At 54.0% G+C, this 19,769-nt stretch overlaps 1 protein-coding gene across 1 annotated transcript; it reads left to right on the plus strand.

Annotated features, from left to right (window-relative positions):
• Positions 1–19: 19 nt before the first annotated feature.
• LOC136305529 (A-kinase anchor protein 8-like) lies at positions 20–19,764 on the plus strand (the record flags this gene model as incomplete). Its single annotated transcript, XM_066208787.1, has 13 exons — positions 20–89; positions 1,731–1,769; positions 2,199–2,231; positions 2,707–3,463; positions 5,271–5,844; positions 6,639–6,870; positions 7,666–7,713; positions 8,754–8,838; positions 9,746–9,887; positions 10,708–10,801; positions 11,669–11,799; positions 13,067–13,162; positions 19,429–19,764. Coding segments are annotated over exons 1-13 (2,586 nt in total), but the record flags the coding sequence as incomplete, so codon positions are not given.
• Between the last annotated feature and the right edge of the window lie 5 nt (positions 19,765–19,769).

Below are 19,769 nucleotides of genomic sequence, written 5' to 3' on the forward strand. Positions count from 1 at the left end.
GCCTGGCGGGAGGCGGTGCGCCTGCGCGGCGGCTGAGGCGGGCGGTGAAGCGGCGGCGGCGGCGGCGGCGATGGAGCCGGGATACGGCGGTAGGTGCGGGGCGGGCCGGCCCCGCGGTGCTGACGCTCCCCGGTGATGGCGGTAGCTCCTTCCCGCCGCTGCCTCAGCACCGGCTCCGTTACCGGCGGGTGGCGGAGCGGGGGGAGGCGGGGGGGGGGGTCGCTCCGCCACAGCGGGAAGCGCAGCGCCCGCCCCCCTCAGCCGCTGATTGGCTGAGCGCCGCGTCACTCACCGCTAGGGCGGCGCCGATTGGCTGTCGGGCGCTGAGGGGGGTCATGCCCTGACCGCGGGGGTGGGGGGGGGCGGAAATGGCGCCGGGCCCGTTCGTGAAGACGCCACAAAATGGCGGCGGCGGCGGCGGCGGCCCCGCGCCCGGCGCCCGTGGCTCCGGTTCCCTCGGCCTGGGCGTCCCGTGGCCTCTCCCGGGGGGAGCCCCCTGGAGGCCCCGCCTCGGCCCGTCCTCCGCATCGCCCTCGGAATTCCCTCCTGCTTCTCCCGCAGGATCTTCTCGGGGAATTTCCCCTGGATTCCTCCTCAGGATCCCTCCTGGAAATTGCCCTGGATCCCCTCAGGATCCTCGCGGGGTTCCCCCTTGGATCTTGCCTGGGTTCCCTCTGGAAGTTCCCCTGGAGCCCCCCAGGATCTCCCTGGAATTTCCCCTGGATCCCCTCAGGATTCCCCTGGAATTTCCCCTCAGGATTCCCCTGGAATTTCTCCCGGATCGCCTCAGGGTTCCCCTGGAATTTCCCCTCAGGATTCCCTCAGGATTCCCCTGGAATTTCCCCTGAATCCCCTCAGGATTCCCCTGGAATTTCCCCTGAATCCCCTCAGGATTCCCCTGGAATTTCCCCTCAGGATTCCCTTGGAATTTCCCCTCAGGATTTCCCTGGAATTTCCCCTCAGGATTCCCCTGGAATTCCCCTGGAATTTCCCCTCAGGATTCCCCTGGAATTTCTCCTGGATCCCCTCAGGGTTCCCCTGGAATTTCCCCTGGAATTCCCCTGGAATTTCTCCCGGATCCCCTCAGGGTTCCCCTCTGGAATTCCCTCAATCCAATCTTGTCCAGCTGGAACCTGGAAACTTTTCCCTCCCTGGAATCTTTTTGGGGGAATGGCAAAGCAGAAATATTCCCAAAATTCGGGATTTTATTCCCACTTGCAGCCTCCATCCTTTTTTCCCCCTAAATCCACATTCAGGAGCTGCAAAAATTCCTTGAAAATGGAATTTTCCTCCATTTTTTTCTGGACACAAAAATCCCTCCGGGACAATTTTTCCTCCTTTTCCTGGATTTTCTGGCCCCGGTGGGAAGTTCTCGCTTCAATCCTTTTTTTTTTTTTCCCGTCGTTTTTAAAGGATTTTTTTGTAATTTTTTTTTTTTTAAATTAAAAATTGAGATGAGAAAGCAGCAGCGGGGTGGGAATATTAAATGTGGAAAATTAAATGTGGAAAATTAAATGTGGAAAATTCAACGTGGGAAATTCAACGTGGGAAATCCGACGTGGATGGAAAACGAAACAGGGAAAACTTGGGAATAACCGTTCTTTCTCCCAGGCTGGCTTGCTTTCCCAGGCTCCCCTTTGGGATTTGGCCTTGGGAAAACCGGGAAAATTTGGGGAAAATTGGGAATTTTTCCTTTCCCTGCTGAATTTCTCCCCTTTTTTTCCCCTCAGGGTACGGCACGTGGAGCACCGGGGCCGGCGGCACCCAGGGTGAGTTTTCCCAAAGCTTTGCCTGGATGTTTCCCTTTTTTTCCCTCTTTTCCCTTCTCCTTTTCCTTTTCTCTCCTTTTTTCCCTTTTCCTCTTTTTTCCTCCCATTCCCCCCCCCTTTTTTCCTTGTTTTTCCTCCCTTTTTTCTCCATTTCTTTCCCATTTTTTCTCTTTTCCCTGTTTCCCCTTTCCCGTTTTTCCGTGAAAAATTCCCCTTTTTCCCTGAAAAATTCCTGCTTTTCCCTGGAAAATTCCCATTTTTCTGTGAAAAATCCCCCTTTTTTCCATGTAAAATTCCTGGTTTTCCCCTTGAAACGTTCCCATTTTCCCCATGAAAAATTTCCCCTTTTCCCATGAGAAATTCCCGTTTTCCCGTTAAAAATTCCCGTTTTCCCGTTAAAAATTCCGGCTTTCCCCGTTTTTCCCCCAGGTTCCTACGGCGCCAACGCGACGAGCTGGCAAGGTGGGTGTGAGGGGAGCCCTGGGGATTCCTTGGGAATGCGGCAATTCCCACAGCTCCTGCCCAAATCCCCTCGTCCTGCCTCTGCTCCGGCCCTTTTCCCTCCTTTCCCAACTTTTCCCTCCTTTTCCCCACTTTTCCCTCCTTTTTCCTTCCCCTTTTCCCCTTTTCCCCCTTTTCCCCCTCCCCCCCTCCCTTTATCCCAATTTTTTCTCTGGCTTTTCCCGGCTGGGATCCCACCCCTCAAACTCTTTAATTAACCCCTCAATTCCCCCCTCATTAATGAACTCATTCCTAATTAACCCCTTAATGCCATTCGCTCCTCCACTCTCTGGAGGCTCCCACTCCAACCCCAAAATTCCCAAAACCCCCCAAATTCCTTCAGAATCATCCCGGCCTTTTCCCGGCTGGGGTCCCCCTTCTCTAACGCTTTAATGAGCCCCCTAATTAACCGGTGAATTGATTAATTAACCCGCAGGCTATGAAGGCTACGAGTTCTACACCCCCCCGAGCTCGGCGCCCTCGGGCGGCTCCTACGGCTACGGGGGAGGGGCGGCCGGCTCCTGGGACACGCCGAAGGCTCCGGAGCTGGGCTTGGGATCCACCGAGGGATCCGCCGGATCCGGGGCCGCCTTCGCCTCGGGATCGTCCTCGGGAGCCGCCTTTGGATCGGGATCCGGAGCCGCCTTTGGATCGGGGTCCGGAGCCGCCTTTGGGTCGGGATCTGGAGCCTTTGGATCGGGATCTGGAACCTTTGGATCGGGATCTGGAGCTGCCTTTGGATCGGGATCTGGAGCCGCCTTTGGATCGGGATCTGGAGCCGCCTTTGGCTCGGGATCTGCAGCCTTCGGATCGGGATCTGGAGCTGCCTTTGGTTCGGGATCTGGGACAGCCTTTGGATCAGGAGCCACCTTTGGATCGGGATCTGGGGCTGCCTTTGGCTCAGCAGCTGGAGCCTTTGGATCGGGATCCGGGACAGCCTTTGCATCGGGATCTGCGGCCTTTGGCTCAGGATCCGGGACCTCCTTCGGCTCGGGATCCGCTCTGGGCCTGGGCTCCGGATCCGCCTTCGGCTCGGGATCCGGGACCTCCTTCGGCTCGGGATCCGCCCTGGGCCCGGCCTCCGGCGACCTCCCGGCCTCCAGCCCCGACTCCATCATCGCCAAGATCAACCAGCGCCTCGACCTGCTGGCCAAGGAGGGCGGGGCCGGCGACGCCCGCGACGAGCGCGACAGGTGGGCCGCCCGCCCCGCCCCCTGCCCCGCCCCCTGCCCCGCCCACGGCCACGCCACGCCCCCCACCCGCCTTTCGCCCCGCCCCCGCACCGCCCACGGCCCGCCCACGCCCACGCCCACGCCCCCCGGGCCTTCCAGCGGTTTTTCCCCGAATTCTCCACGTTTATCCCAATATTCCAGTGGTTGTCCCGAGAATTCCAGTGGCTCTCCCAGATTGCCCCGGGGTTTTCCTGAAATTCCGGCGGGTTTTTTCTTCCCCGAAATTTCCTCTGTTTTCCGGTTAATTCCGGGAATTCGAGAGTTCCGTGTCGGTTTTCCGTGGCTTTCTCCCAAAATTCCAGTGCTTTTCCCAAATTTCCAGTGTTTTTCCCAGGAATTCCGACGTTTATCCCGATATTCCAGTGTTTTTCCCAAATTCTCAGTGCTTTTCCCAGGGATTCCAGTGCTTTTCCCAAATTTCCAGTGGCTTTCCCAGGAATTCCGACGTTTATCCCGATATTCCGGTGCTTTTCCCGAATTCCCAGCCTTCCTTCCCGATGCCCATTCCCGGTTTTCCTTCCCCGTTTCCCATTCCCAATCCCCACTCGGTGTCCCCCTTCCCCCCCAGCTCCTTCCGCTTTGGCTCGCGGCTCGGGATTCCCTTTTATCCCGGAATTCCAGGAGGGGGGGACGATGGGAATCCACGCTTGAAAACCCCTTCGCTTCATCCCGGAATCCCAGCGGATCTTTACGATCCGGAACCCGCGGAAATCTCGGGATCCCCGCGCCCCTCGAATCCCCTTTCCCCGGCCCCCGATCTTGCCTTTCATTCCCGATTCCCGTTCCCGCTGTGGATTTCCGTTCTCCCAGGGCGCAGGAGGGATCCCTGCCCCTCGTTCCCGGCCCCGATCCCCATCTCCGTTCCCGAGTTTCATTCCCGGTCTCTTCCTCCTTCCCCTTTCGGCTCTTTCCTCTCGGGGTCTCCAAACTCCCTTTATCCCGAACTCCGAGTCCCGATCCCGATTTCCATTCCCGAGTTTCATTCCCGGTCTTTTCCTCCTTCCCCTTTCGGCTCCTCCCTCTCGGGGTCTCCAAACTCCCTTTATCCCGGGCTGCGAGTCCCGATCCCGATTTCCATTCCCGAGTTTCATTCCCGGTCTCGTTCCTCCTTCCCCTTTCGGCTCTTCCCTCTCGGGCTCTCCAAACTCCCTTTATCCCAAACTCCGAGTCCCGATCCCGATTTCCATTCCCGAGTTTCATTCCCGGTCTCGTTCCTCCTTCCCCTTTCGGCTCTTCCCTCTCGGGCTCTCCAAACTCCCTTTATCCCAAACTCCGAATCCCCGATCCCGATTTCCATTCCCGAGTTTCATTCCCGGTCTCTTCCTCCTTCCCCTTTCGGCTCTTTCCTCTCGGGGTCTCCAAACTCCCTTTATCCCGAACTCCGAGTCCCGATCCCGATTTCCATTCCCGAGTTTCATTCCCGGTCTTTTCCTCCTTCCCCTTTCGGCTCCTCCCTCTCGGGGTCTCCAAACTCCCTTTATCCCAGGCTCCGAATCCCCGATCCCGATTTCCATTCCCGAGTTTCATTCCCGGTCTCGTTCCTCCTTCCCCTTTCGGCTCCTCCCTCTCGGGGTCTCCAAACTCCCTTTATCCCGAACTCCGAATCCCCCATCCCCATTTCCATTCCCGAGTTTCATTCCCGGTCTCGTTCCTCCTTCCCCTTTCGGCTCTTCCCTCTCGGGCTCTCCAAACTCCCTTAATCCCGAACTCCGAATCCCCGATCCCGATTTCCCCGTCCCGCGCTCACGCGTCCTCTCTCTCCCCGCAGCTCCTTCCGCTTCGACTCGTTCGCGGCGGAGGCGGCGCGCGCCGCCCGCCAGCCGCCGCCCGGGGAGGCGCGGCCGGCCCGCGCCAACGCCGCCGACTCCCGCGACTCCCGCGACTCCCGCGACTCCCGCGACTCCCGCGGCCGCTGCCGGCCCCGCCCGCCGCCCGCCGGGCCCCGCCCGCCGCCCGCCGGGCCCCGCCCGCCGCGCTGGAGCCGCGCCCGGCCGCCGTTCCCGGGACACGCCGCCGGCGGCCGCCGCGCCGCCCGAGCGCTGCCCTCGCTCTTCTCCCAGGCCCTGGTGCCCGACTACCCCGACTACCCCGACTACCCCGACTATCCCGACTATCCCGACTATCCCGACTACCCCGACTATCCCGACTACCCCGACTATCCTGACTATCCCGACTACCCCGATTACCCCGATTATCCCGACTACCCCGGCGACTATCCCGGCGATTATCCCGACTATCCCGGCGAGCTGGGGATGCTGGGAATGCCGGCAATGGGCCGAGCCCCCTACGGCGTGAGGAGGAGGGACAGGATGGGCGCGCTGCCCTGGAGCGGCCTGCCGGTGGTGAGGGCAAACTCCGACCTCTCCCGCTTCGGCCCCGCTTCGGCCCCCTTCTCCCCGCGTCATTCCCACTTTTTCCCACTTTATTCCCACTTTATTCCCAGTTTTTCCCACTTTATTCCCTCTTTTTCCTTCTTCTTCCCTCGTTTTCCCACTTTATTCCCATTTTATTCCCACTTTTCCCCACTTTTTCCCTTTTTCCCACTTTTTTCCCTCTTTTTCCCACTTTATTCCCACTTTTTCCCTTTTTCCCACTTTTTTCCCTCTTTTTCCCACTTTATTCCCACTTTTTCCCACTTTCTTCCCGGTCTATTCCTAGTTTTTCCTAGTTTATCCCCAGTTTTCCCACTTTATTCCCACTTTTTCCCCACTTTTTTCCCCTCTTTTTCCCACCTTTTTTCCGCTCTTTTTCCCCCTTTCTTCCCACTTTTTCCCACCTTTATCCCACTTTTTTCCCCCCACTTTTCCTACCTTCTCCCACTTTTTCCCCCTTTTTTCCCACCTTTCCCCAATTTCTCCCCACTTTTCCCCCTTTTTTCCCAGTTTCCCTCTTTTTTTCCCACTTTTCCCCCTTTTTTCCCAGTTTCCCTCTTTTTTCCCACTTCTCCCCCCTCCTTTCTTTTCCCCTCTTTTTTCCCACCTTTCCCATCTTTTTCCCCAACTCCCGAGAATTCCGGCTCCAAACCCTGAGCCAGCCCCTGGAATTGCCCTCGTACAATTCCCGCGGTTTCCTCCCACGCCCTCTCCCGTTTGTCCGTCCCCGTCCCCCCAATTCCCGGGATTTCCCCGTTTTCCAGGGCCGGCGCCGGGGTTTCCGCGCTCGCTCCGGCGGCCGCTGGGAGCCCGAGGGGGCCCGGAAGCGGAAACGCTCCCGCAGCGGCGACGGCGACGCCGGGAACGGCGCCGGGAACGACGCCGGGAATAGCGCCGGGAACGACGCCGGGAATGACGCCGGGAATAGCGCCGGGAACGACGAGGGAGACGAGCCCAGGAACGGCCCCAGCGACAGCGAGCGCGACTCCGAGCGCGGTAACGCCCTTCCCACGATTCCCAGCCTCTTCCTGGGAATTCCCCGCCTCCTTCCCACAATTCCCAGCTTTTTTCCCAAATTTCCAGCCTTTTCCTGGGAATTTCCAGGGTTTTTTCCCGTGAATTTCCAGCCCTCTCTCCTGGTTTTCCCCCTTCCTTTCCCGGATTTCTACTCTTTTCCTGTAGATTTCCACCCTTGCCCTGGGAAATTCCCCCTTTCTTTCCCCCTTCAATTTCCAGCTTTTTCCTGGGAATTTCTGCCCTTTTCCTGGGAATTTTCAACTTTTTCCTGGGAATTTCCAGCTTTTTCCTGGGAATTTTCAACTTTTCCTGCGAATTTCCAGCTTTTTCCTGGGAATTTCTGCCCTTTTCCCTGGCATTTCCACCTTTTCCTGAGGATTTCCGCCCTTTTCCCAGTTCCATCCCTTTTCCCTGAGTTCTCTGGCTTTTGCTGGGAATTCCCAGCCTTTTCCTGGGAATTTCCACCTTTTTCCCAGAATTCCTTTTTCCACCTTTCCTGGGATTTTCCTGGGATTTTCCTGGGATTTTCCTGGCGTTGTCGGGCAGATTTTCCTCCTTTTCCCAGGAATTCCCGCCTGTCTTTCCCTGGATTTTCTCCCCTTTTCCCTGGATTTTCCCGGGATTTCCCCCTTTCCCCCGGGATTTTCTCCCCTTTTCCCTGGATTTTCCCCTTCTCCATGAAATTTCCCCCTTCTCCCGGGTTTTTCCCCGTTTCCTGCCCTTCTTCCCCGACTCCTGGGATTTTTCCGTCGAAGTTTTCCCGTTTCCCCTCAGGAGACGAAGGGGAAGGAGAAGAGAAATCCCTGGATGAGGCGGACAAAGGTGTAAGTCACCCGGGGATCCCCAGAATCCGGGAGGAGTGGGGGGAAAACCGGGAATCTGGGGATCCAAATTCCCACCTGCTGCTTTTCCCCCGGGAAATCCCAAGGGAAAAAAATCCTGGAAGTTTCTCATTTTCCTTCTGTGTTTTCCAGGAGATCCCGGAGTCCCTTTTCCAGGAGAATTCCCGGAGTTTTGGAGGGAGCTGGGGGAGAAAATTCCCGGAATTTGGGGATTTTCCGGCTTTTTTTTAGGGATTTGTGGCTGGGAAAGGGGGAGAATCCCCAGAATTCCGGAGGTTTTTTCCCAGGTTTTGGGGGAATTTGGGATGGGAATTCCCAAAACTTCCAGGCTGGAGTTTCCCACCCCCAACACCAGCCAAGGTCGGGATTTTCTCCCGGCTTTTCCTGATGGATTTTGAGGAATTTTGGGGGTTTTTGGGAAGGGTTTTTGGGAGGAGTTTTTGGGCTTTTTGAAGGAATTTTGGGAGTTGAAAACGAGAAATTGGGGAAAAATTGGAATTGGGGAAAAGTGGGGGGGGGGAGGGGGAGGCCAAAGGAAGGGAAGACGGGAGAGGGGGCGGGAAAACTGGGGGGGAGGGGAAATCGGGGAAAAATCCGGGGAAAATTGGGGGAAATTGGGAAAATTGGGGAAATTGGGGAAAAATCCGGGGAAAATTGGGGAAATTGGGGAAAAATCCGGGGGAAATTGGGAAAATTGGGGAAATTGGGGAAAACGGGAAAAAACTCGGGGAGAAACTGAGAATTTCTGGGGAAAACCAGGGAAAAGGTCGGGAAAAAGGCGGGAAAAACGGGGAAAAAAGGGGAAAAATCTGGAAAAATGGGGAAAAAATGAGGAAAAATGAGGGAAAATCTGGAAAAATGGGGAAAAATCAGGAAAAATAGGGAAAATCCGGAGAAATGAGGGAAAATCCGGAGAAATGGGGAGAAAGAAGGAAAAGTTTGGTCAAGGCAAGGGCTGCCAGGGATTTGGGAATTCCGGGGCTGGACTCCGGGGCTGCGAATTCCCGGATTTCCCCCCAGGCTCGGAGGACGAGGACGAGGAGGTGAAGAAGAGACGGGAGAAGCAGCGAAGGCGCGACCGGCTCCGGGACCGAGCCATGGACCGGTGCGGCGCTCCCGGAATTCCCGGGAAATTGGGAATTCCTGGAGGTCGGGGGGGATGGTGGAGGTTTGGGGGATGTTTGGGGAGTTGCGGGGAATTTTAGGGAATTCTGAGGGAGTTTTTTGGGAATTCCGGGGAATTTTGGGAGAATTTCGGGGAATTCCGGGGATTTCCAGGGAATTTTGAGGGAGTTTTGGGGAATTTCTGGGAGTTTTAGGGAATTCTGAGGGAATTTTTCGGGAATTTCGGGGAATTTGGGGGAGTTTTAGGGAATTTTGGGAGAATTTCTGGGAATTTTGGGGGGAATTTTGGGGAATTTCTGGGGAGGTTTGGGGGGCAGATTTGGGGGAATTCCTGCAAATTTTGAGGAGTTTTTGGAAATTTGGGAATTTTTGGAGAGTCTTTGGGAACTTCGGGGAGTTCCTGGGAACTTTGGGGAAATTTCTGGGAATTTTGGGCGGAATTTTTAGGAATTTCAGGGGAGTTTTAGGGAATTTCGGGGAATTTTGAGGGAGTTTTGGGGAATTTCTGGGAATTCTGAGGGAATTTTTGGGGAATTTCTGGGAATTTTGGGCGGAATTTTTCGGAATTTCTGGGAGTTTTGGGGGAGTTTTGGGGAATTTCTGGGAATTTCGGGGAATTCTGAGGGAGTTTTGGGGAATTTCTGGGAATTTCGGGGAATTCTGAGGGAGTTTTTCGGGAATTTCTGGGAATTTTGGGCGGAATTTTTCGGAATTTCTGGGAGTTTTGGGGGAGTTCCTGGGAACTTTGAGGGATTTCTGGGAATTTTTCGGGAGTTTTGGGGGGGAAATTTTGGGGAATTTTTTGGGGCTTTTTTGGCCGTGTTTGGGCTCGGAACTTTTGGGAATTTTCGGAGGAATTTTCGGGAATTTTCTCGGCCTCTCCGCAGGATCCAGTTTGCCTGCTCCGTGTGCAAATTCCGGAGTCTGGAGGAGGAGGAAATCCAGAGGCACCTGGAGAGCAAATTCCACCGGGACACGCTGCGCTACATCGGCACCAAACTCCCCGACAAAACCGTCCAGTTCCTCCAGGTCGGCCAAACCAAACCGGAGCCCGCCGGCAATTTCCAGCTCCGGCCAAACTTGGGAGGGTTTGGGAATTTTTTCCAAGATTTTGGGGGATTTTTTTGCATTTTTTTTCGGCGTTTTTAAGTGAAAAAGTCGGAATTTTTTTTCCGGATTTTTTTTTTTTTTTTTTTTTTTCCCCGGATTTTTTTTTTCCTGGGTCTCGTTCAGGATTTCTTTGGGATTTTTTCCCATTTGGATATTCGGGATGTTTGGGGGAAATTTTGGGAGTTTTTTTGGAATTTTTTGAGGGTAAAATCTGGGATTTGGAGGGGGTTTTTTTTGGAATTTTTGGGGAGTTTTTTTTTGGCTTTTTTAAAGATGTTTTTAAGTCAAAAAATCGGAATTTTTCCGGATCTTTTCCCCGGGTTTTTCCGGGACTTCTTTGGGATTTTCCAAAGTTGAATTTTTGGGATTTTTGGAGGGATTTTTTCCGTGGCGGAATTCCCGGGGTTTTGGGCCAGAATTCCCCAGATTTCCCGCTGATTTCAGCCCAGAATTCCCAGATTTTCACGGTGTTTTTTGCCCGCAACTCCCAGATTTTGGGCTGGAATTCCAAAGATTTTCCTGGCACTTTCCAGGCTGGAATTCCCAGATTTTCCCGCTGTTTTTCAGGCCGGAATTCCCAGGATTTCTGTCCCGAATTCCTGGATTTTCCTGGTGGTTTTGGCCCAGAATTCCCAGGATTTCGGGGCCAGAATTCCCAGACTTCCCAGGATTTTCCTGGTGTTTTCGGCCCAGAATTCCCAGATTCCCCCGGAATTCCCAGATTTCCCCGTTTCCTCAGGAGTACATCGTGAACAGGAACAGGAAGATCGAGAAGCGGCGCCAGGAGCTCACGGAGAAGGACGGGAACAAACAGCGGCCGGATCCCTTCAAGGGTGGGCAGGAGAATCCCGGAATTCCCGGAATTCCCGGGGGGTTCGGGAATTTTCACCTGCCAGATTCGGGGATTCTCTGGGATTGCTTTGGGGTTTTCTGCCCGCTTTCATTGGGGAATTTTTTTCAGGTTTCAGTCGGAATTTTTCCTGGCTGGATTCCGGAATTTTTTTTCCCTGGGGTTATTTGGGATTTTTTTTTTCTTTCCTGGTTTTATTTGGGAATTTTTCGGGAATTGTTCCCCAGGGATCGGGCAGGAGCGTTTCCGGGGGGATCCAGTGGATTGTCCCCGGGGCCGATGGAATTCCGGGAATCGTCCCCAGGGATCGGGCAGGAGCGTTTCCGGGGGGGATCCAGTGGATTGTCCCCGGGGCCGATGGAATTCCGGGAATCGTCCCCAGGGATGGGGCAGGAGCGTTTCCGGGGGGAATCCAGTGGATTGTCCCCGGGGCCGATGGAATTCCGGGAATCGTCCCCAGGGATCGGGCAGGAGCGTTCCCGGGGGGGATCCAGTGGATTGTCCCCGGGGCCGATGGAATTCCGGGAATCGTCCCCAGGGATCGGGCAGGAGCGTTCCCGGGGGGGATCCAGTGGATTGTCCCCGGGGCCGATGGAATTTCGGGAATCGTCCCCAGGGATCGGGCAGGAGCGTTCCCGGGGGGGATCCAGTGGATTGTCCCCGGGGCCGATGGAATTTCGGGAATCGTCCCCAGGGATCGGGCAGGAGCGTTTCCGGGGGGGATCCAGTGGATTGTCCCCGGGGCCGATGGAATTCCGGGAATCGTCCCCAGGGATCGGGCAGGAGCGTTTCCGGGGGGGATCCAGTGGATTGTCCCCGGGGCCGATGGAGTTTCGGGAATCGTCCCCAGGGATCGGGCAGGAGCACTTCTTCAAGCGGATCGAGGCGGCTCACTGCCTGGCCTGTGACATGCTCATCCCGGCCCAGGGTCACCTGCTGCAGCGGCACCTCCGGTCGGCCGAGCACAACCGCAGCCGCAGGGTGAGCGCTGGGGAGAATTAGCCCGGATTATCCGGGATTATCATCCCGAATTATCCCAAATTATCATCCCACGGTTATCCCAAATTATCATCCCGAATTATCCCGGATTTGTCCCAAATTATCCCGGGATTTATCCGGAGGTCGGCCGAGCACAACCGCAGCCGCAGGGTGAGCAATGGGGAGAATTATCCCGATTTATCCCGGATTATCATCCCACGGTTATCCCAAATTACCCCAAATTATCATCCCGAATTATCCCAAATTATCATCCCACGGTTATCCCAAATTATCATCCCAAATTATCCCGGATTTGTCCCAAATTATCCTGGTTTTATCCCAAATTATCCCAAATTTATCATCCCGAATTATCCCGGATTTATCCCAAATTATCCCGGGATTTATCCGAAGGTCGGCCGAGCACAACCGCAGCCGCAGGGTGAGCAATGGGAAAAATTATCCCGATTTATCCCGCGGTTATCCCGAATTATCATCCCAAATTACCATCCCAAATTATCCCAGATTTGTCCCAAATTATCTGGGATTTATCCCAAATTATCCCAAATTTATCATCCCGAATTATCCCAAATTATCATCCCAAATTATCCCGGATTTATCCCAAATTATCCCAGATTATCATCCCAAATTATCCTGGGTTTATCCCAAATTATCCCGAATTATCATCCCGAATTATCCCAAATTACCATCCCAAATTATCCCGGATTTGTTTCAAATTATCCGGGATTTATCCCAAATTATCCCAGATTTATCATCCCAAATTATCCCAGATTATCATCCCAAATTATCCCGGATTTGTCTCAAATTATCCGGGATTTATCCCAAATTATCCCGGGTTTATCCCAAATTATTCCAAATTATCATCCCGAATTATCCGGGATTTATCCGGAGGTCGGCCGAGCACGACCGCGGCCTCAGGGTGAGAATTCCACGTTGATCATCCCAAAATGATATTCCAAGAATTCCGGGATTTATTCCAAGGACTCCGGGATTTTTTCCCTGGAATCCCTCGGGGATCCCTCAGAAATTCCAGGATTTTCCCCGGAATCCATCAGGAATTCCCGGAATTGTGGGATTTTTTCCCCCCAGCCCCCTCCGAACCCCCAGAATTCCCGGGATCCCCCCAGAATTCCCGGATTTCCCCCCAGAATTCCCAGGATTCCCCCCCCGGCCCCCAGAATTCCCAGCACTCCGCCCTTCCCGCGGCGTTCCCGGGATCGTTCCCGGCATTCCCGGCGTTCCCCGCCCGCAGGCGGCGGCCGAGCAGTTCAAGAAGACGAGTCTGCACGTGGCCAAGAGCGTCCTGAACAACAAACACATCGTCGGCATGCTGGAGCGATACCTGCAGGTACCCGGCCACGCCCCCGACCCCGCCCCCGACCACGCCCCGCCGAGGATCCCGCCAAAAACCCCACCAAAGATCCCGCCAAAAACCCCACCAAAAAACCCAAAAAATCCCACCAAAAATCCCGAAATTCCCACCAAAAATCCCGAAATTCCCACCAAAAAACCCAAAAAATCCCACCAAAGATCCCGAAAACCCCACCAAAAAACCCAAAAAATCCCACCAAAGATCCCGAAATTCCCACCAAAAATCCCGAAATTCCCACCAAAAAACCCAAAAAATCCCACCAAAAATCCCCACCAAAAATCCCGAAATTCCCACAAAAAATCCCGCCAAAAATCCCGAAATTCCCACAAAAAAACCCAAAAAATCCCACCAAAGATCCCGAAAACCCCACCAAAAATCCCGCCAAAAATCCCGAATTCCCACAAAAAAACCCACCAAAAATCCCGAAATTCCCACCAAAAATCCCGAAATTCCCACCAAAAAACCCAAAAAATCCCACCAAAAATCCCCACCAAAAATCCCGAAATTCCCACAAAAAATCCCACCAAAAATCCCGAAATTCCCACCAAAAAACCCAAAAAATCCCACCAAAGATCCCGAAAACCCCACCAAAAATCCCGCCAAAAATCCCGAATTCCCACCAAAAATCCCGCCAAAAATCCCGAAATCCCACCAAAAATCCAAAAAAATCCCACCAAAAATCCCGAAATTCCCACAAAAAATCCCAAAAAATCCCGAAAGAAAAACCCAAAAAATCCCACCAAAAATCCCACCAAAAATCCCAAATTCCCACCAAAAATCCCACAAAATCCCACCAAAACTCCCAAAATTCCCACCAAAAACCCCACCAAAGATCCCACAAAATCCCACCAAAACTCCCAAAATTCCCACCAAAAATCCCCAAAACTCCCGAGTTTTCCCCGGTTTTTTGGTGGGTTTTTGCCCCATTTTGGGTTTTTTTTTTGTTTTTCCCGGTGGTTTTGGTGCATTCTGGGAAAATTTTTCGTGGTTTTTCCCCTTTTCTGGAATTCCAGCATTTCCAGAGCCAAATCCCAGAGCAGAATTCCCACAAAATTCCCAAAAAATCCCAATTTTTCCCCATTTTTTGGTGGTTTTTGCCCCATTTTGGGGTTTTTTCCCGGTGGTTTTGGTGCATTCTGGGGAATTATTTTCGTGGTTTTTCCCCTTTTTTGGGATTCCAGGATTTCCAGAGCAGAATTCCCGCCAAATTCCCACAAAATCCCCCAAAATTCCCACAAAATCCCCCAAAATTCCACAAAATCCCCCAAAATTCCCACAAAATCCCCCAAATTCCCCCCAAATCCCGATTTTTTCCCTTTTCCCCATTTTTTGTTTCCAGTCCAGGTTTTTCCCGGTGATTTTGGCATTTTTGGGAATTTTTTCCTCCTCTCCCGTATTCCCACATCCAAATCCCAGAAAAATCCGGGATTTTTTCCCGTTGTTTTCCCCCAGTCCTGGAATTTTTCTTCCCTCCCCTTCCCGGTGCTTTTGGCATTCCTGCCAGGGGTTTCTTTGGGAATTTTTGTTCCCGATTTTTCCTCAGCATTCCACCAAAAATCCCTCAAATCCCCCAGATTCCCTCCCTGGAGCCGTTGCTCCCGGTCAGGAATTTTGGGGAATTTTGGGGAATTTGGGGAATTTGGGGCAATTCCGGGGCGGCTCCAGCCCCGTCCGGGTGAGTTCCCCTCCCCCCGCCCCAAATCCCAATCCCGGGATTCCAAACCCGCCCCGAATTCCCTGGAAATTCCCGCAGATCCCGAATTTTCCCCTTGGGGGACGCCGGGCGCGGGGGCTGGGTTGGGAATTCCGGGAGCTCCCGGAATCTTCGGGGCAGGATCCGCAGCCGGGGCCCAGGAAAAGCGTCGGAGGCGCCTCCGGAGGATTCCCGGCAATTCCAACGGGAGAAGCTCCAAGATTCCCAAATTTCCTTCCCCAGCCCGGGGCTCTGGGCTCGGCCCGGGCCGGGAAAAACCCGGAAAAACGGGGAAAAAGTGGGAAAAAAAGTGGGAAAAACGGTGACTCTGCCTGCTGGGTCCTGGGGGGGGAAAAAAAAGGGAATCGGATCCCAAAAAACGGGATTTGGGATCCGGGAAAACGGGACTTGGATCCCCAAAACACCGACTTTGGATCCTGGGAAGACGGACCTGGAGTCCTGGGAAAGCTGGGATTTTGGATCCCAGGGAAAGATCCCACGCAATGGGAGTTGGATCCCACAAAAAGGGACTCGGGATCCCTGGAAAAATCGGGATTTGGATCCCTGGAAAAAACGGGATTTGGATCCCTGGAAAAAACGGGATTTGGATCCCTGGAAAAATCGGGATTTGGATCCCTGGAAAAAACGGGATTTGGATCCCTGGAAAAAACGGGATTTGGATCCCTGGAAAAATCGGGATTTGGATCCCTGGAAAAATCGGGATTTGGATCCCTGGAAAAACGGGATTTGGATCCCTGGAAAAATCGGGATTTGGATCCCTGGAAAAAAACGGGATTTGGATCCCTGGAAAAATCGGGATTTGGATCCCTGGAAAAACGGGATTTGGATCCCTGGAAAAAACGGGATTTGGATCCCTGGAAAAAACGGGATTTGGATCCCTGGAAAAAACGGGATTTGAGTCCCTGGAAAAAACGGGATTTGGATCCCTGGAAAAACGGGATTTGGATCCCTGGAAAAACGGGATTTGGATCCCTGGAAAAAACGGGATTTGGATCCCTGGAAAAAACGGGATTTGGATCCCGGGAGGAGTGACCTGGAGTCCCGGGACGACGGAGCTCAGCTCCAGGGAAAAACGAGATTCGGATCCCAGGAAGAGACCCGGAATCCTGGGAAAAGGGAGTTTTGGATCCCGGAAAAAACACCAGGACTTTGGATCCGGGGGGGAAAAATGGGATTTTGGATCCCGAAGGGAAAAATGGGATTTTGGATCCCGAAGGGAAAAAATGGGATTTTGGATCCCAAAGGAAAAAATGGGATTTTGGATCCTGAAAAACGGACTTTGGATCCCGGGAAAAGGGACGCTGCAGCCCGGGAAGAGGGACGCTGGATCCCCCCCCAAAAATGGGATTTGGATCCCGGAAAAATGGGATTTGGATCCCGAGAAGAGGGACCTTGGATCCCGGGAAAGGACGGACGTTGAGTCCAGGGAAAAACGGGATTTGGATCCCGGAAAAATGGGATTTGGATCCCAAAGAACGGACTTTGGATCCCAGGAAAAAGGACGTTGAGTCCAGGGGAAAACGGGATTTGGATCCCGGAAAAATGGGATTTGGATCCCAAAGAACGGACTTTGGATCCCAGGAAAAAGGACGTTGAGTCCAGGGGAAAACGGGATTTGGATCCCGGGGAGAAAAGGACTTTGGCGTCCAAGGAAAAGGGACGCTGGATCCCAGGAAAAAAAATGGGATTTTGCATCCCAAAAAATGGGATTTGGATCCCAAGGAAACGGAGCTCGGAGCCCGGGAAAAAGGGACCTGGAGTCCCGGGAGGAAAAAGGACGTTGAGTCCAGGGAAAAACGGGATTTGGATCCCAAAAAAATGGGATTTGGATCCCAAAAAACGGACTTTGGATCCCAGGAAAAAGGACATTGGGTCCAGGGGAAAACGGGATTTGGATCCCGGAAAAATGGGATTTGGATCCCGGAAAACGCCTCTGGATCCCGGGAAGACGGACGTGGAGTCCTGGGAAAAGGAGGGGCGTTGGATCCCAGGAAGAGCCCCCAAATCCTGGGAAAAGGGGACGCTGAGTCCCGGGGGAAAAACCGGGATTTGGATCCCGGGAGTCCCGGGCAGAGGGACGCCGGATCCTCGGGAGACGGAGCTCGAGGCCGGGGAAAACCGGGATTTGGATCCCAGAAGAAGGACTTGGGATCGCAGGTAAAGAGGGACGCCGGATCCCCGGAGAAGGGACTTCGGATCCCAAAAAACCCGGGATTTGGATCCCAAGGAAAAGGAGCTGGGATCCCAAAGGGGGCCCGGAGTCCTGGGAGGAGAAGGACGAGGAGTCCCGGGAAAAACGGGATTTGGATCCCGGGAAAAAAAAGGGACGTTGGAGTCCAAAGGGAAACTGGATCCCGGGAAGACGGAGCTGGAGTCCCAGGAAAAAAAAAACCGGGATTTGGATCCCGAAAACCCCTCCCGTTGGATCCTGGGGAAAGGGACTTGGGAGTGCCAGGAGAAGGGACCTGGATGCCGGGAAGACGGAGCTCGGCTCCGGGGAAAAACGGGAATTCGGATCCCCGGGAAAAGGAGCAGGGAAAGGACGTGGAGTCCAGGGGAACCCGGGAGGTTGGATCCCGGAAAAGGGAGTTGGGATCCCAAAAAAGGGAGTTGGGATCCCAAAAAAAGGGATTTGGGATCCCAAAAAAGGGAGTTGGGATCCCAAAAAGGGAGTTGGGATCCCAAAAAAGGGAGTTGGGATCCCAAAAAAGGGACTTTGGATCCCGGAAAAGGGAGTTTGGATCCCAAAAAGGGGACTTTGGATCCCAAGAAAGGGACTTTGGATCCCGGGGAAAGGAGGGATGTTGAGCCTGGGATCTGCGCTGTGTGGAGCGGGATCGTTCCCGTGCTCCCGGTCTGGGATCCCAGTCTGGGGTGGATGGATTCCCGTTTTCCCAGGTCTTCCCGTGATCCCAGGCTGGAGTCTCTCCGTCCCACGCAGCCCATCCCGGAAAAAAAAAATCCCCACCCAGAATTCCACCAGGGAATGCCCAGAGGCACCAATCCCCAAAATTCCCCCAAAACCCCCCAAACCTCCAGATTTTCCCAAAAAAACCTCCGAAACTCACCAAAAACCCAAAAAAATTCCCAGAGAAACCCCCCGAAAATTCCCAAAGAAACCCCCCGAAAATTCCCAGAGAAACCCCCCGAAAATTCCCAGAAAAACCCCCTGAAAATTCTCAGAGAAAACCCCAAAAATTCCCAGAGAAAACCCAAAAAAATTCCCAAAGAAACCCCCCGAAAATTCCCAGAGAAACCCCCCGAAAATTCCCAAAAAACCCCCAAAATTCCCAAAGGAAAACCCTCCAAAAATCGCAGAAAAACCCAAAAATTCCCAAAAAACCCTGGAAAGTCCCAAAAAAAAACCCCGGAGCAGGGAATCCTCGTTCGGCATCAGCCCCGGAATTCCGACGGCTCCGGAAAAAGTTGGGAGCTTTTCCCCAATTCCCAGTTTTCCCGAATTCCCGCTTCCCCTCCCCCCCCCCAATTTCTTTTTCTCCGCGGATTTTCTCAATTTTCCCTGATTTTTAATGACTTTTCCCCCCAAATTCCCTTAAATTCCCTTAAATTTCCCCAATTTTTCCCAAATCCCCGTGGTTTTCCTCCCCAAATTCCCGTGGTTTTTCCCCAAATCCCCGTGTGTTTCTCCCAAATTTCCATTATTTTTCCCCAAATTCCCGGTTTTTCCCCCCAAATCCCCGTTTTTCTCCCCCCAAATTCTGTTATTTCCCCCCCAATTCCCGGTTTTCCCCCCCCCAATTCCCGGTTTTCCCCCCATTCCCGGTTTCCCCCAATTCCCGGTTTTTCCCCCATTCCCGGATTTCCCCCCAATTCCCGGTTTTTCCCCCCCCCAATTCCCGGTTTTTCCCCCCAATTCCCGGTTTCCCCCAATTCCCGGTTTTCCCCCAATTCCCGGTTTTCCCCCAATTCCCGGTTTCCTCCCCCAATTCCCGGTTTTTCCCGCAATTCCCGGTTTTCCCCCCCCAATTCCCGGTTTTCCCCCAATTCCCGGTTTTTCCCCCCCCAATTCCCGGTTTTTCCCCCCCAATTCCCGGTTTTCCCGCAATTCCCGGTTTTCCCCGCAATTCCCGGTTTTTCCCCCCCCAATTCCCGGTTTTTTCCCCCCAATTCCCGGTTTTCCCCCCCAATTCCCGGTTTTTCCCCAATTCCCGTTTTCCCCCCCCAATTCCCGGTTTTTCCCCCCAATTCCCGGTTTCCCCCCAATTCCCGGTTTTTCCCCCCCAATTCCCGTTTTCCCGCAATTCCCGGTTTTCCCCGCAATTCCCGGTTTTTCCCCCCCCAATTCCCGGTTTTTTCCCCCCAATCCCGGTTTTTCCCCCCCAATTCCCGGTTTTCCCCCCCCAATTCCCGGTTTCCCCCCAATTCCCGGTTTTCCCCCCCCAATTCCCGGTTTTTCCCCCCCAATTCCCGGTTTTTTCCCCCCCAATTCCCGGTTTTCCCCCCAATTCCCGGTTTTTCCCCCCCAATTCCCGGTTTTCCCGCAATTCCCGGTTTTCCCCCAATCCAGGGCGAGGATCCCTTCACGGAGGAGCCGCCGGAGCCCGACGGGGAATCCCGGGAATGCCCCAACCCCGCGGAAACCATTCCCGGAAATCCCGGGATTGCCGAGGATTCCCCCAAAGGCGAGGAATTCCTGAGGGCCCCGGGGCCCCTCCTGGTGCCGCCCTTCCTGGAGGAGCCGGAAAACCCCGAAATTCCCCAAGATTCCCCGGCAAAAAGCCCGGACGGCGAGATCCCCACCCCAAAGCAAACTGAGGGAGGGGAGGGGGAAAATCCGGGGAAAATTCCCGGAAAAATGCCGGAGGAGGAGGAAAAAATGCCGGGAAAAGAGGAAAAAAACCCGGAAAA

Source organism: Chamaea fasciata, unplaced genomic scaffold (genome assembly GCF_029207755.1).
Source record: "Chamaea fasciata isolate MVZ Bird 193981 ecotype frontalis unplaced genomic scaffold, bChaFas1.0.hap1 SCAF_467, whole genome shotgun sequence".
NCBI classification, from domain to species: Eukaryota; Metazoa; Chordata; class Aves; order Passeriformes; family Sylviidae; genus Chamaea; species Chamaea fasciata.